The sequence below is a fragment of the Myotis davidii genome, unplaced genomic scaffold, assembly GCF_000327345.1.
Source record: "Myotis davidii unplaced genomic scaffold, ASM32734v1 scaffold370, whole genome shotgun sequence".
NCBI lineage: Eukaryota > Metazoa > Chordata > Mammalia > Chiroptera > Vespertilionidae > Myotis > Myotis davidii.
Window position 1 is genome coordinate 15,247,883 of NW_006288615.1, and position 17,709 is coordinate 15,265,591.

A 17,709-nucleotide genomic window follows, 5' to 3' on the forward strand; every position below is an offset into this window, starting at 1 on the left:
TCCCCAGTGGGGGATGTGCAGGAGGCGGCTGATCGATGTTTCTCTCTCATCGATGTTTCTGACTCTCTATCTCTCTCCCTTCCTCTCTGTAAAAAATCAATAAAATATATTTTTTAAAAAAAACTTAGATGGTATTTCTTTTAGACAGGTAGCTCTTAAGAGCTTTCTGATAAGGATTTTTCTTATTTAATATATTGGAGATTGTCCTAAGTAAATCCTCAACTTTTTCCATTTTTTCTTGTTATTTTTTCCACACTGCTACATGCATTATGCATTTTATATGCAATTAAAAATAAATTTTGCAGTTTGTTTTGCATTGATTAGAAATTTTTCTTAATGCTGCAGTAATAGGAATAAAAATACTCTTTTTATTTTCCCTTTTTTTGTTTTTCTTAGTCCTGTACCAGGTCCATTTCCGCTTCTATTACATCTTCCCAATGGACAAACCATGCCTGTTGCTATTCCTGCATCAATTACAAGTTCTAATGTGCATGTTCCAGCTGCAGTACCAGTAAGTTTGAGATTTAGACTATTTACATTTTTCTTTATAGCAAAACTTATCTTTGTAATCAGAAAATACCCTTTGGGCTGTTTAATTGGTTATGAAAATGAATTCAACAAACTATTTATTAGTGGCAAGTAGTATTTCCTCTTTGATATTTATAGTGATAACATGTACCATTCAAGAAAAACATAATTGGATAGAAAACATCTTTTTATTCTCCAAAAATCTTAATTGTTTTCCTTGTATTTTTAATACTGAGAACATTATTCCTAGTCAACCCATTTTAATTTGACTTAGATTTGTAGAATTCAAATATTAACACAGATTTCTATTCTTTAAGAGGATATTTATACTAGAACACTTGTCAGGTAACTCCATGGTATTTCAGATATTGTAGAAATTTTTTATAAAAACACTCTGTGAATTTTATGGTCAAGTTGGGTTTATAGAATTATTTTTGCAGTTCAAGTATGTGAAAATCTAAACAGTCTAAAACAGTAGTTAGTCCCTCACTTTTCTAATGGGAAAATAAAAATAAAGTTGTTTGAGGGGCATGTTAATTATATAAAATTTAAAAGACATAGATAGTAGTTAAATATCTAATTATAATATTTAATAATTTAGTGAATATTTAAAAGCACATTCTTTAGAATTATGTAAGTTAGAAATAATGCTTTTTTTCCTATTTTCACATTCATAAAACAATTTTATTCAAACTCTACAAATGTGTCTTCAGTATTAAAGTTTGCATCATTAGAGTGACTTTTTAAGATATCTGGCACAATTTTTCAAAACACATTATTTTCGTTTTTACCTAAGAAATTTCAATATAATACTTTTTGAATTTAGTATTCTCTTTCTGGAATTCTTACCCCAATTTCTAATTCATATAATAAGTAGATAGTTTCTTTTTTCACCTTGTAGGTACATATTTCTGATTAGTACCATATAATCATTTATTGCATAGCTTTAAAAAAAATTTTAAAAGCCTACTTACAGTAACATCCAACACTTTTGGTGAGAATATTCCTCATAATGTTACTGAAATTAATGTTAAATATTTATTTTCATTAATTAATTCTTCTAAGTGCTATTTAAAGTATCCAGGATTAGCTTTGATTGAAATCATCTTGATTATGTTTGTGCTCTTCAAATAGAACTTTGCTCTTCAAATTCATTATTTGAGAGACTTTATAAAGACTAAATATAAGGTGACTACTTCCTCTTTTCTGAGGATATTTTTGAAGGGGAAACATTCTTGCCCTGCATTTGAGATTATGTGTTATCCTATGAAATGTAACTAATGAACGAAACTGAAATGAAAAAGAGGTATACTTTAGTTACACAATATCTAATCACTCAGTGTTGATTCTAGTTCAAAAACAAAATGGAAAAATCTGTTCTAGGTTATTAGAGGTTATTAGTTTTTTTTATCATGCAGTATATTAATATATTAGGCTATTTTTATATATTTTAGAAAAGCACAATTCAGTGTTGAAATTATTTTTCATGCCTATTTGTCACAAGTTTTGACATTTCCTTTCACCTCAGAATGTAAGTGTGACAGATATGTGAGAAGTTTTGCATCAATCACTTTGAATACTGTGAGTTTCTATAAAAAGGAACGATTTTAAAAAATTGTGAAAGTTGAATGAAGATTGGCAAAGCAAATGTCTTAGAAATTGATAACTTTTGAAAGTAAATCAAGATGTAAGATCAATAAGGATTTAGATATAGTTTCTGATTTGAAGTCTCAAATTATTATAGCAGCCATTGTGCAAATAAAGTACAAATCTCATTTTTAATATATTTTCTAGCAATTATTTTTAATATCTTTTTCATAGCTCGTTCGACCAGTCACCATGGTGCCTAGTGTTCCAGGAATTCCAGGTCCTTCTTCTCCTCAACCAGTACAGTCAGAAGCAAAAATGGTAAACAACATTTTATTCTGTCCATTTCTTGAGCTGATTTTGAGATTTTTTTTTTTCTTGTCTGGTTTCTGCCTGTATCTTTTTTTAAGCAAACTGCCCTCCTGGTGGAGGCTATTAATATTACAGCTGAAAAACTAGGTCTAATCATCTGAACGCAGTGCTGATAAGTGGTTTTAAACAGTGATATACATTTGTAGAACAGTATTGACAGTAATTTTGAAATAGTACACAATTAGTCACCATTGCACGTAATATGTAAAGGAAAATCATATTTTTGAGCTGTGTTTCAGATACTGAGAAATTATTGTTGTTTAAGGAAGGAATGGCAGATTAGGAGTCAGGAGACATGTGTCTTCATTTTAATCCTAACCCTGCTATTCATTACCATTAACCAGGCCACTTTAACTTTTCTGGACTCAGTTTCCTCATCTGTAAAACAGACAGATTAAAGTTAGATTTCTGGGGTTTCTCTTAGCCCCATATCCTATAAATTTGCTAGTGTTCTTGCTAGAAGACCTGCAGTTGTTGCCCTTTCTTTTTTTTTTTTATTCTACCCTTCATATGTCTTAATTCCATCTAATGTCTTTACTTAAAATGACTTTAAATCCTACTTTATATTATATATAAATGAATTCCCTAAGAGGCTTTGTCATAATCCCTGGAGGATAACAAAGCCAGAATTTTGAATCATGGTTTTGGCAGAGAACAAATGTTTTCTCTTCTCACTTAAGTTGTGAACCTTTGAAGCAAAGGGTAGTAAGACTTAAGAAAGTCTTAAATGTGTATCAGTTCATGTTGTTCTTTCAGATGATATTCCCAAGAATATTTTTTGGGATTATTCTGCAATTAGGTGTGTTCAGTGACATCACTGAGCTAACTCTGTGTATGTGTGTGGTCTATTTTATTAGCTGCCCAGTTCCCTAATCCTGGGCCTCAGGACCATGGTAAACTGACTGTGGTTTGTGGGGTTAGGGTGAAGACAGCAGTTTCTTTGAGCTTGCACAAAGAAAGTGTGGATTTCCATCACAGCTTCAGGAAGAGACCTTACAGGGCCCATAAGCCAGCAAATAAGTGAATAGAATATACACCACTCACCTTTGGGTTATGCCATGATTCCAGAATAAGAATGGAGTGTCTTTCCTATCCCTCCACGATCAGCTTGCAGGGTAGCCAGCAGCTAGGCTTGTTTTCCAAAATGCTATACAATACAGTGCCTCTTCTATGCGTTGTCATCATCTTTTTTAAATCAGTGTGATTCTCCCTTCTACAGTCTAAAATCCTTCAGGACAGTTTCTTCTGAACACCAGTTAATGAATGTATCATTAGGAAATCCCATATAATAAAGAACTAATATGCTAATTAGACCGAACAGCTGAATGACCTTCCTGATGAAGCCGGAGCTGCGAGGGCCAGCCAAGGCTGTGAAGGTCTGTGAGGGCCAGCCAAAGCTGCGAGGGCCGAGCCCCTTGCACGAATTTCGTACATCAGGCCTCTAGTCAATAGATAGTTACTAGGCACCTGTTATTTGCTTCACTTCAATGTTAAGCACTATATTAACTATACAAATTTATACACATAAAACTATTCTATATTGCAAGGCTTTAAAATTTTTATTGCTAATCTCCATTAGTGCAAATAATCAATCTGAAACTGTCACGTGATAACTTTTTAACAATAACACTTACACACCATCTGAATGAACTAAAATAGGTGGTTGAGGAATGCAACAGTTAGCTGGTTGTTGATTGTGATGAGAGAACTTGAAAATCTGAGAGGGAAATGTGTCACATACAGTATGTTTAGGTCAAAACTTCGGAAATACCAAGATGAATCTTTACTTGGTAGCCAAAGAGCTTCACTGGGAATGTTTTTTTATTTACGATTTTTACTTTAAACATATCGTACTAGTAAAAAAATTATTAGAACTGAGAATAGAAATGGGAGCTAAAGAGATCATATTGTGCATTACATCTAAAAATATTTTTACATATTCAGTGGGCTTCCTTTCTTACAAATTAATTCAAAAGGAGCAAATCAAGTTAAAAAAAAAAACAACTCTTGACTTACAAGAGTAGGCCATATTTGTAGAAACTATTAAATTTAGAACTTCCCTAAATAACTTTCTCTATTAAGTCACCAGGAAATTAAATTAATAAGAATAAAAGTGTTTTGTGTGCTTGTATATTAAAAAATACCAACGCTGTAACATTCACATTTATATATGGAAAACAGTCATTGATGAAGGCCCCCAGAATAGCATGGGGAGTCACAGGTTGCCCCACTCAAATTTAATGATCCAAATATTTCTTATTAGAAATTTGCTAATGTGAAATAGCTATATTTAGATGATTGCCTATTTTAGATGAGATCGGGCGCGTTCAGAGTGGTATGGCCGTAGACTGATTGCCTATTTTAATTGGGATAATAGATGTTTGTCCTTCTGTAATTAAATAAGACTCAGAAATTAATCTTTCCTTTTTGAAACTTTTCATTATGGAAAATTTCAAACATAGACGAATTAAACAGGATAATATAATGAATCCCCACATACCCATCACCCACCTTCAATTATTAGTAATATAACTACTATTTGTATTTTATCTATACCAGAGACCACTCCCGACTCCCATTCAATTATTTTTAATAGGCTTTTTCAATGTAAAATATACATACAATGGAATGAACCGGTTTTAACTGTACAGTTTTGATAAGTACATTCATGTAACATCCTTATTATGGTATAGAACATTAACCTCTACCCATAAAGTTTATTTTCCTTGCCAATCAGTTCACCTCCCCCAACTGTTCTGATATTTGTCACCAACAATTAGTTCTAGAACTTCATGTAAATGGAATCAATATATATTGTGTTCATCTCAGCATGCATCTGTGAGATTTATCCATGCTGTTGAGTGTATCACAGTTTGCTTCTTTTTATTGCTAAGTTAGTATCCATTGTATGAATAGAATATACCACAATTTTTTATTCATTCTCTTGTTGATGGGCACTTTAATGACTTTTAGTGTTTAGCTACTGTGACTGAAACAACTATGCACATTTTTATATAACTTTTTTGGCTGTATATTTTCATTTGGTCTAGCTACCAAAGAGTAAACAGGTATTCATTTAACTTTATGAGAAACTGCCAGAGCTTTTTCCAGAGATTTACATTCCCACAAGCAATGTATGGGAATTCCAGTTGTTCCCACATTTTTCCAACATTTGGTTTTGTTAGCATTTTTCTTGTAGACATTCTATGATCGTATAGCAGAATCTTGTGGTTTTTATTTGCATTTCCAGTTTGACTAGACTTTTTTGTGATATATTTTGCCCATTTTTAGATTGGGTTACTTGTCTTTTATTGTGTTACATGAATTCTTTCTATATACACTAAAGAAAAAATTTTTACAAATATATTCTTAGTCTGTAGCTTGCCTTTTCTTAGTATATTTGTATTATTATTTTTGTAAATATATTTTTATTGATTTAAGAGAGGGAGAGAGAGATAGAAAAACATCAATGACAGAGAATCGTTGATTGACTGCCTCCTGTACACCCCACAGGGGATTGAGCCCACAACCTGGCCATGTGCCCTGACTGGGAATCTAACTGTGACCTCCTATATGCTCAACCACTGAGCACACCAGCTGCACTATTTGTACTTATTGATTGCTACTGTTATTTTTAATATTTCCTTTCACCTACTTAATTGGGTTTAGTTTGCTTATCTTTTATTAGCTTCTTAAAGTAGAAACTTAGATTATTGCTTTAAATCTTTCTACCTTTTAATATACGCATTTAAAACTATATTTTTCTCTGCACACAAATTTGATACTCCATATTTTAATTATTCATTTTCTAATTTCCCTTGTGATTTCTTCTTTGAGCTATGGGATATTTAAAAGTGAACTGTATAAATGGATTTACACGGTATTTACTGTTTTGTCTGTCTTGTGTTCAGCATAGTGCTTTTGAGACTTACTGATTGTTGTATATTTCATTCCCTTTATTGCTGAATAATATTTCATTGTATAAATAGATCATAGTTTGTTTATCCACTCACCTGTTGATGAACATTTGGGTTGTTTTTGGTGTTTAGATATTATGAGTTAATCTGCTATGAACATTTCTGTACAAATATTTATGGAGAAACATGTCTTTTCTTGGGTAAATATCCACTCTGGAGTTTTACTGTTTTTATCTGTATGACAAGAACGATACTAGTTGAACCAATTACTTGCTTTTTAAAATTTGAAGAGTAAGGCTCTTTTGACAAAATCACTCTATTGTTACTATAAAGAAAATTGTTTCAAAACTTTGGGAAGTATACTTTTAGTTATTTATCTTCATTTATCATTTACTTATTTAACAAATATTTATTAAGGTCCCATATGACAGTTGGGGAAATTTTAATATGATCTGGGTATTAGATGATATTAAGGACTTGCTATTAATTTTGTTAGAGCATTAATGCCATATGGTGATTATGATTATTTTTTTAATCTCCAGGCATACTGATATGTGGTGAAAAGGAGACAGACAGGAAATTATGTAATTTCTGGCAGTAGAAAACAGAACGATGTGCTAGAACAGTGGTTACAAACTAGAGGTATATTGGACGTATTGGGTTCAAAGTTATATTTTGTTTGATCTCTGTGTGTGAAAACTTTTCACTTGTTACTAATTTTTAATTATTCCCACTTGAAAAATCTAGATTTCTGGTTTCTCTTGAAATCTCAATCTGCATTTCTTTTTTTAAGTTTTGAAGAATTTAATAGTCCTGTATAAGATGTATTTATCTAATAACTAGATTTCTATTTAAGCCCTTTTTCTAATAATATATTTCAGAATTATTTCTCTCACTTTTTTTCTATTTCATTATTTTTAATAAATCCATTTATATAACTTCTAGAGCAGGTAAAACTAATCTATGATGAAAGAATATCAGAATAGTGGGAAGGAACATGAGAGAAGGTTCTGGGGTATGGTTTTGATTACACAAGTGTGTACATTTGTGGAAACACTGAATGGTACACTAATAATTTGTGCATGTTTTTATATCTATATTTCAGCCTCAAAAGAATGTTAAATATTTAGTTGAATATGTACATTTGCTACTTACTTAAAATGCACCAAAAAATACGTTGGCTTTATGAATGATGGATAGAGAGATAGGTTTGTGAACAGTGTGTGATAAAGCAATATAGTAAAATGTCAGTAGGTCGCAGTGGGTATGCAGATGTTTATTGTATGATTTTTCCATCTTAGGTATATAAAAAATGTATAAAAATTTTTATAATAAAATGTTGAGAAAGACTCCATAGTGTTTTTCAAAAGACAGGGAGAAAAAGGACTAGCCTGAGGATATATATGACAGACTTTCTGAGATACTTGCTGATCTGCCTCTCTAGTTAATTTTGGATGAACTGACCTCCACTCCCAGTTTTTGTGTAAACTGGTAGCTTCTTGATAATATCAGCAAGCATCTGCTTTTGGATCGCAGGTCTCTTTCATTTTCATAGCGCTCCTTGTCTATATTAGAATAAGTGGAATTGGAAGCAGAATGAGAAGCAAGACTTTATTTTCCAAGGTTCACAAACAACAATAATTATTTAGAAGAAAATATTTGTTACCTACCCTTGAAGCTCAGGTATCTATTTGGCTTACAACTTTCTCTAGGTAATTATCTCAGTTGATCTTATCTGGCTGTTATCTCAGTCTTCATAACTGTAATAGGTGATATATATGGCTAATATGCAAAGTGTCTCCTTGGGAGTTCAACTGGGAGAACCAGAGTTCAATTGCTCGTTATGACGTGTGCTGACCACCAGGAGGCAGCACGGAACATGGCGGGCGACCAGTGGTGGCAGTGGGGTGCTGAGGGAGTGAAGAAAGGAGGAGGTGGGGAGGTGGGGAACCTGATCCTCCCTGATCACCAGCCAGGCCTAGGGACCCTACCCATGCACGAATTTCATGCATCAGGCCTCTAGTTGTTTATAAATAAAAATTAGATTAAGTAAAAAAAGTATATTTTATAATTTCCAAATATTTTGAAGCTTTTCTATGTTTTATTTATTTATATTTTAATTACTGTGGTTTGGTAACATACCAACTTTGATATATTTGTCCTTTGTTTCCATTTTCTAATATATCATAGCTCTCTGGCTAGTTTGTGAAAAGAATAGATGTTGCCATGCTGTTCAGGTAACATGTACTGGTAATAAAATATCAATTGCCTGGAATGCTAAAGGAATTCTGATTAATTGCCTTTATTTTATTGTACATAAATTATTTTATCTCACACTTCACTATTCGTTTGATACTTTTACCAAATATTATTAGTCTGTTTACCCTGTCTTAGTAACATAGAATAAACATTCAGTATCTGTTTAAGAATTTTCAGTGCTTGTATGTCATTATCATCAACATCAGCTATACTTACATATGGTTAGAAGGACAAATGAATCTATCAGCCTTAGGGATTGACCAGAAATAGTTTGTTTTTATAAATTCATGTTTATATATTTTGCTTCAGTCTCATTTAACAGTTATTTCTGTTGATCGTTATTTATTTAACAAATATTTCTTGCATATCAAGAAATTCAGATGTAATCTGACATTTTGAGATTATTTATTTATTCATTTATTTACTTATTTATGCAAATGTTATCTGTGATCATCAAGAGAGCCAAGAAAGTCTTAGCTGCCCTGGCCTGTGTGGATCAGTTGGTTGAGCATTGTCCAGTGCACCAAAAGGTCGTCAGTTCAATTCATGGTCAGGGCACATGCCTGGATAGCAGGTTCAATACCCATTAGGGGGCATGCAGGAGGCAGCCAATCAATGTTTCTCTCTCACCTCGATATTTCTCTCCCTTTCCTTTCCTCTCTCTCTGAAAAGAAAAACCTGTATATAAAAAAGAAAGTCTTACCTTCTTACCTTTAAGAAGGCCATTATGTTTTTCAACAGGTACTGACAGGATTTTATCCTATCAATTACATGTTTTTTGTTTTTGATTTTTCTTATTCCCTTGATGGTGACTTTTGTGCACAAAAAATATTTTTTCAGGGACTGCTTTTTAAAAATAATACCAGATTTATTAAAGTTTAAAATTTAGTTCTTTTATAAGTTCTCAAGACCAATTTACAAATCTAATTATATAATTATTACTTTTAAAGAGTTTAAAACATAATGTTAAACATCTTTATTAAACTTTATAACTTAATATATCCCATTTTCTCTATGGGTAAAGTTTGTCTAACAAACTTTTCCAAGTACTTGATAACCTTTAAATTTAATTAAACTTAACAGATAGAATAAGACATGGTTTTTATGTTTTTAATCTTCATTGTTGAGAGTATTACAGATGTTCCCCATTTTTCTCCATTGCTTGCCTCCACCCAGTTCCTGCCCTCCCGCCCCCCCTTCACCACGTTATTGTCTTGCCCATGGATTATGCAGATATGCATATAATAACCAAAGAGGCATGGTTTTTGAAAATACTGTTGTATGATTGATTTAGAGGCTTAATAAGATTATTTTAGCTCTTTAACTAAAATCACAGGAATTAATCAATCTTAACCATTTTAAGTTGAAATCCAAGGATACTCTGTTATTTTAGGTACTTTTAGAACATAAAATACCAAATAGGTACAGATTTTTTCTAAATTTGAATTAAAATGTTTGTGTCATAGATTTATTTTTTTAAGCTTCAGAGAGCTAAAACTAAAAAGACTTACCGCCGAAACCGGTTTGGCTCAGTGGATAGAGCCTCGGCCTGAGGACTGAAGGGTCCCAGGTTCGATTCCGGTCAAGGGCATGTACCTGGGTTGCGGGCACATCCCCAGTAGGAGATGTGCAGGAGGCAGCTGATCAATGTTTCTCTCTCATCCATGTTTCTAACTCTCTATTCTCTCTCCCTTCCTCTCTGTAAAAAATCAATAAAATATATTTTTAAAAAAATAAAAAGACTTACCAAATGAAGAAATGATGATCCCAACTGAAGAAAATCGAAACTAGGTTCATATCCCAGTACACAGAATATTCAAAATTTCTCAATGACCAAGTAAGTGGTCATGGGACTTGATTTTTTCCTCCATCAGTGATAGAACTCCAAATCCATGCTTTCCAAATGAGTGGTTCCCAGTCACTTCTCCTATACATTTCATAATTAATTTTCCTGACTGTTCACCAGTCTCCAGCCTCGTAATAAAACTTATAATTTCTTCTTTCAGTACTTCAGTTGGATTTTGTTTTGTTGTTTTTTTCAGATCTCTGAAAATACATAGAGCATCCTCTCTGTTTGGTTCTGCATGTCTCTTTAGGATTCATTTTACCTTTGTGGTCACAATCTGTGAATGACATTATAAATACTATAGCAGTGCTGATTCTACTAAAATGATCTGTGGCTTAAAAATAATGTAAGATAAACAGCAGCATTGGAACACATAAAATGAGTAGCCCATGTGGCTGAAGAGAAGAGTATTTATATTCTAAGGTAGTTAAGGATGCTTTTGTGGGGCCCTGATTTTCAGAAGCCTAGTGCTTATAGGAAGATATTATGCATTGTGTTTGTGTCTACTATAAATATTGACATGAGGTCCTCCTTTTCTACTAAAGCAATGTCTTCAGAGCAAGCGCTTTTTAAAATTTATTTTAAGGTCTCTAAAATAAAACTTTGGAGAAGTAAGAGTGGTAAAAAAAATGTAGGTGGGTGGCCACAGATATAAGATTAAACTACACCAAAATTAATAGGACCTATTTTCTACAAAATTACATTGTATCTTACCAAATTTAAGTATAGGGATTTTGTTTGCCAGTAAACACGTAAACCATAGCTATTTGCTATCTTTGTTATTCTTCTGATAGAACAATTTTCTTATGTAATATTTGTAATAAAAAAGTAAATCTTCTAAATGTTAATCATCTAGGAGTTTTGTTTAAGATGTGGTAAGCTACCTAAGTGGTATTCTCCAGAATCATTCCTTTAAGACTCGTGTGACAAACTGAGAAATATCTTTAAACACAGTGGGTAGCCAGTAGGCTTTCTGCAGGGGGTTTCTACTGAGAGCTGACAGAGGGCATCTTGGCAAATGTTCAGAAACGTACATTAACTTAGTTAGGCCCTGCATGGAACCTCATGTTCAGCAGAATTCTTCTGACCTGCCTCTGCATGCCAAGCTAATCAGCAAACACCTAATGAGCCTGCTCCAAAGAAGCAGACTCTCTCCCAACCTCCTTCATTTTCATATGTTCTCTGGGGGGAGGGGAGACAAGACTTCATGAGGACTGATGATGCTGCAAAGACCACAATAATGATAATTAACTTGCTGAATTTAGAAGATTATGCTGTTAATTAGTTGCAAAATAAAGATAAGTAATAGAGCAGCAGATGGTAGGATAACACCCAGGAGAAGGAGGGTTATTACTCTGATGAGCTTTTGTGGCACATATGAAATATGGATCTGACTTTTTCATAAATTGTTTCTAGAGAACATTATGTTTTTTCTTTGTACTATGATGGAGTAGTTTGTTCCTACTAAGTTCTGACAGATGTGATAAAATTTATTTTCAATAATACAATATATAACGTAGAATTTGAATAGCAAATTATTTTTAGCAGATTACCTCTTAAAGTGAATGTCACATCAGCACAACAATCTATCTCTGACTATCTCTATGGGAAAAAAATGTTTTTAATATAGTAGTTGAATTTTGCATCGCTAAAAACTAATTCTAAACATTAAAGTATTAGTCTGCTTAGAATTATAGAAATAAAGATATTTTCATTTTATCCCAAATGAGATATATATCTTTAGTTTAAAATTAAAATTATGTCAATGTTTTATTGTACATGTTGGAAAATATAGACTTTTAAATATTATTTAATTTTGTTGAATTTTCAATCTTATATTTATTGCAGGAAATTTTGATCTTAGCAATGGATTGACCTATGTCTGATTTCTTATTGAATCCTAATATGCATAGAATACTAAATATTAGAGAAAAGCTCTAGTTTGGAAAACTTTTGTTTAAAATATGTTTAATGAATTAGGAGTCAACAGACAGAATTTCTTATCCTTGCTCTGCTTCTAATTCAGTCTATGATTCTGGGAATTAACTTCACTCTTGGGCCTTCATTTCTTTGTCTGTAAGATGGTGATTGAACTAATTGATGTCCAGTATCTGTGCTAGCTCAAAAATTATATTGTAAAATAAACACCCATTATATTTATATTTTTTAAATTAATTTTTGATCCAAAGTATTTGTCCTTCTTTAAACTGTCTCCAGCAAATATATATATGGGTGGATTGTAGATATCCTACTACAATTGTAAAATTTATATGAATCATATTTAGTGACAACTTTTTTACCTAACCCATTCTAATTATTTTTGGTTTACATGTATATTTATTGCTGTTTTAAAAAATCTGCATTTCAGGGCAGTGTTAATTAACCCTTGAAAATCTTTTTTTAAAATTTTATACTCAGTGTCACACTTTCCAAGTCAGACTCATTGTAATCAATGTAACAGCATGGAGCAAACATTAGAGCTTCTTCACTGGATGAGTACTGTATACCCTGGGGCAGTCAAGAGAGGATAATGAATGAATACTGATGCTGTTCTAAGTGCTCTGGAAGGTAGTTACTTGCCGTACTAAAGATTATTCAAGAGAGTGATGTTTATGTACTTCAGAGTCTCCTATGTGCAGTTACTATATTTCATTAATTCTAAGAGTTAAGCTCTTCTCTATAAAACTTTAAGTGCTTTTCAATTCTGTTTTCTACCTAAGGACTTATAAAAATGTTTTACCAATACATGATTTTACCAAGTTTCACATCTCAATAGCTACTTATATTTATGCACCTTTTAAATCCAGAAATGAAAGGCCTAACCTAACACTAGTCTGGGCTCTGTTTATTGATGTCTAATATTCTGTTTTTAAAAGATATAATTATGCAGAGTGACCACCTCTCCAGATTCTCCTCCTTTGTTCTGTTTATATGACCCACACTTTTAAACTCCTATCTTTCTACTTTTAATTCTTCTTTGACCATTTAGCCTAAGCATTCCCAAAGCCAACTACTGCTTTGGTCACTTACCTGATTTTATTTTTAATTCATCCACTGCCACATTATCCCAAGTTTCTGTTTCTTAGTCACTAATGTTGTTGTTTCTGCTTGTTTAAGAAAGAGGAAAAATAAGGGATGAACTAAGAATTTTACATTATCTGAATTCTGAAAGATGCAGTGTATTTACATAATAAAATATGTCTGAGGCTAAACCAGTGCTTAAGTTGACCCCTAAGTTAATTTTTCCTAAGTACATTTTAAAAATACAAAAGTGTAGGAACTCTCATTTGTTGAGAGTCACATGGATAGTTTGAGGCAGAATTAAATTCTGAACATTGTCTTTGCAGTTGTATAACATGTATACAAATATGTATATAGCATACATTATGTATACTAACCAGTGAAGATACTATGACTTTACATATTGTTGTGCTCTTGGCAGTTCATAAAGAAGTACTCTGTCAGGAAGGAAGCAAGAAACCTACCTGATCCTCAGATAGTGTGGCTTTAGCAGTTGGAATATCAGACTGGGCAATCCTAATCCTTTGTAGTTGTCTTTTGAAGCAGTAAGCCATCCAGCCTTATATATATTTTATTGATTTCAGAGAGGAAGGGAGAGGGAGAGAGATAAATAAACATCAATGATAAGAGAGAATCATTGAGTGGATGCCTCCTGCACACCCCACACCAGGAATCAAGCCCACAACTTGGCATGTTCCCTACCGGGAATCGAACCATGACCTCCTGGTTCATAGGTTGATGCTCAAGCACTGAGCCCCACCAATTGGGCCAGCCTCAGATTTTATTTCTTGATCACTCCTTGTGGTGTTTTTTTTTTTTAGACAAATACAGGATTTGAACTAGCTTGATGGGCAAATGATCTCTGGTTTCCTAATCTGTCAAACTGGGATACTGTCCTGTTAGAAACTAATTGAACACAACATGAATGGATCTCAAGTACATTATACTAAAGGAAAGAAGCTGGATTCAATTCCATTTACATGGTAGTCTGGAAAAAGTGAAGTTTTCGGGATCAGAAAACCGATTAGTGGTTTTCAGAGGCTGGGTGTGTGAGGGGAGAGTGACAGGAAAGGAGCATGAGGGAAATTTGGGGGGTAATAGAACTGTACTGTATTCTGACTGTAGGGGGTGGTTCAGCAACTGTATGTGCTTGTTAAAACTCAAAACTGTACACTAAAATGAGTTCATTTCATTGTAAGTAACTTATTCCTCAGTAAAACTTTTTTAACTGCTGACTTTGTTCTTTAAATCATACTCAGAATTTACGATTAGTAGTAAAGAGAAAATGTCCACTAACCAGTTGTCCAGGTATAATTATTGCCTAGTGGAAATTTTGTTAATCTTTTCATATATGCTTCAGTTTTTAAGGGATCTGGATCATTTATAGAAGGTAAGATATGCATAGATGAAAATAAAGAAACTTCAAATTTTTGAATAGTTGTCAAATTTTCTAAATTGTTCTTAGTTGGCATGAATGAAAGCAGTTGTACTAGAATCATTTGTTTGGGAGTCTTTTTCAAAAGTTCTTCTCTCTTACCCACCCCTTTCTGCTATATCCAGGGAAGGGAGAGAGAAAGGTTACTAAGAATCTGTTTTAGCATGTAATATCCAAGCAGTTAACTTCTAGAAAGTTTGGGAAGCACTGGATAGATTACAACACACTTCTCATACCAATATTTGTAGCCTCTCTCCTAAAACTTGCACCTGAGTGTGGATCTTAGGAAAATGTAATTGACATCTTTCTGCATCAAATATTGTGAGAAAACTTTATTTTGGGCTCGAGGACTATATCTCAGTTAATAAGAATATTATCAGCAATAATAGTTACAGGTCTCCTAGGTTCCTGAGGTCTCTTTCATCACTAAGATATATAATTCAATTATAGTATGCTAATTTCAAATTTACAAATCATAACAATATAACTACCCCCCAAAATCATGTCATGTTCACCGAAGAAACCAATTTCTATTTATTAGCAAATGTATGTGTTTTTCATCTATGACGCAAATCAATAATGTACCATCTGCTAAAAGGGATGCAAATAAATATATATAAGTTAATCTCTGCTCTTAAAATGCTTACTGTCTGATTGGGGAGATAATATATCATATATGACACTTTTTGCTGATAAAATAATAAACTTTATTCAAATTGTGTCTTTATGAAGAGATAGCCATAAATGTCTAGGGCCTCATTCTAACACTAGACCTGCCACACCCTGACAGTGGGGTCAGGTACAGTCCAATTAACTGGTGAAATGGAACATAGTGGAAGGGATAGACTTAGACGTAGTTCTGCTTACTGGAGACTGGGAAGACTTAAGGGAGACAAAACCAGCTGTAGGTTCTCAGAGGAGGTTTAGCCTGACAGATAGTGTAGTGGCCTGAAGAAAAAATGCAACATCAAGTCATTGTCGCAGTAAGCACTGACATTAGAGTTGCTTGCAGGGATCAGATGGCCCATATCTGGAAAAGAAGAGGTTTTTGGTCTAAGAAACTAAGAACCTGAGAATATTGGGATATAGGATACAATAATGGGGTGGGGGAAATAGGTGAAAGTGTACATAATTAACTTCTGTTGTTTATTTTAGTTGAACAGTTATTTTCAGTCAGTAGTGTTTTTAATTTTCACTCTCAAAATTGATTAGGAACAAGAAAGTTCAGAATTCTCTAGTAGTACTAGACAAAAAGACTCAGGGAAGCTTTCCAAAGGTCCTTTTGTTTATCTTATTGATATTTATAGTGATCTTAGTAATGCAATGAATTATGATTAATCAGAGCTAATTTTGAAGCTGAATGAATTTATGCCTTCCTTTACAAATATCTCTCTTGTTTGACCAAAGAGTATGTTAGGAGTTGGATTTGGGGGGAAAGTAGAGAATTTTTAAAAAATGGGTGTTTGCATTTCAGAGATTAAAAGCTGCTTTGACCCAGCAACATCCTCCTGTGACCAATGGCGATACTGTAAAGGGTCACGGTAGCGGATTGGTTAGGACTCAATCAGAGGAATCTCGACCACAGTCTTTACAACAGCCAGCCACGTCCACTACAGAAACTCCGGTAGGTGTGTTGTTTTTATCATTCAGCACTCTATCACCCTTAAAAAAGCAAATACAGTGTAACTTAAATGACTATATACTTTGAAAAAAATTATTTCTGGTTATATTGTTATTCCAAAAGTATATCAGAAATCTTAGAAAAAGGTAGTTCAAATATTAAATAAATAAAATCAGTCCAGTCCATCAGTCCATTGAGCAGTTATTACTGCATAGAACACCCTATGTGTATGATGGTCTGATACAGCACAATATCCATCAGTACTTTAAAGGAAACATATTTGCTATTGATTGTATTCAAGTAATGTATATATGTACTATATTACTCACATAAATTAAACAATTATTTAATTAAAATTTGTGAAACATCACCAAAGAAAAAGATAAGCCATATAGCAGTTGTTTGTATTAGAGGCCCTTTTTACTTCTCTCTAGTTCTGGACTGCCTATTAGGTGATTGATATTTCTGTATGTCTACAGTATATTTCTATAGTGTAAAGGGTTACTGTATTTCTGTTAAATATTTCAGAACTCAAGAGCTTTTATCTTCTCTACTTAAAGAATTAGCATTGGCATTAAAAAGCAGAACTTTCCATTTAAAGAAACACAAGTGAACAGCAAGTTTTAGAATGCCTCCTAAGCATAGGTATTTAGATAATTACATTTTATCTTTATGAAACTTAGAACAAAGTGGAATGTAGTTGTGGTTGTCATCCACTAAACAACTTTACTAAGTGTCGGAGAGAGAGAAAAATAAGTAAGTGTGTTTTAATGTCATAATTCAGGGGTTAGCAAGCTGGCCCTCAGTCCAAATGAACCCCAGTGCTGTTTTTCTGTATGGTCTGCAAGCTAAGTATGGTTTTTACATCTTTAAAAGTTTATTTAAAAGAAAAGAAATGAATATAATTTATTTTCTTATACTAGCTATAGTTTCCATGGATCTAACTTTTATTTATATCTTTACATTTTACTATATTAGATGAAAGCTCCACTGCTGTATCTCTAGTTTCTAGACTAGTGTGTGTATATGTGTGTGTGTGTGTTTGTGTGTGTGTGTATGTATATATATATATGTGTGTGTGTGTGTGTGTGTGTGTGTATATATATATATATGTGGGGGGGGG

At 33.0% G+C, this 17,709-nt stretch overlaps 1 protein-coding gene across 1 annotated transcript in view; it reads left to right on the forward strand.

Moving 5' to 3' along the window:
• The window catches only part of ATF2 (activating transcription factor 2), an 83,304-nt gene that overhangs the window by 43,359 nt on the left and 22,236 nt on the right, over positions 1 to 17,709 (forward strand). The window contains 3 exon segments of the mRNA XM_006760596.2: positions 397 to 511; positions 2,350 to 2,436; positions 16,440 to 16,589. Of these exon segments, the coding sequence (XP_006760659.2) occupies positions 397 to 511; positions 2,350 to 2,436; positions 16,440 to 16,589 (352 nt within the window).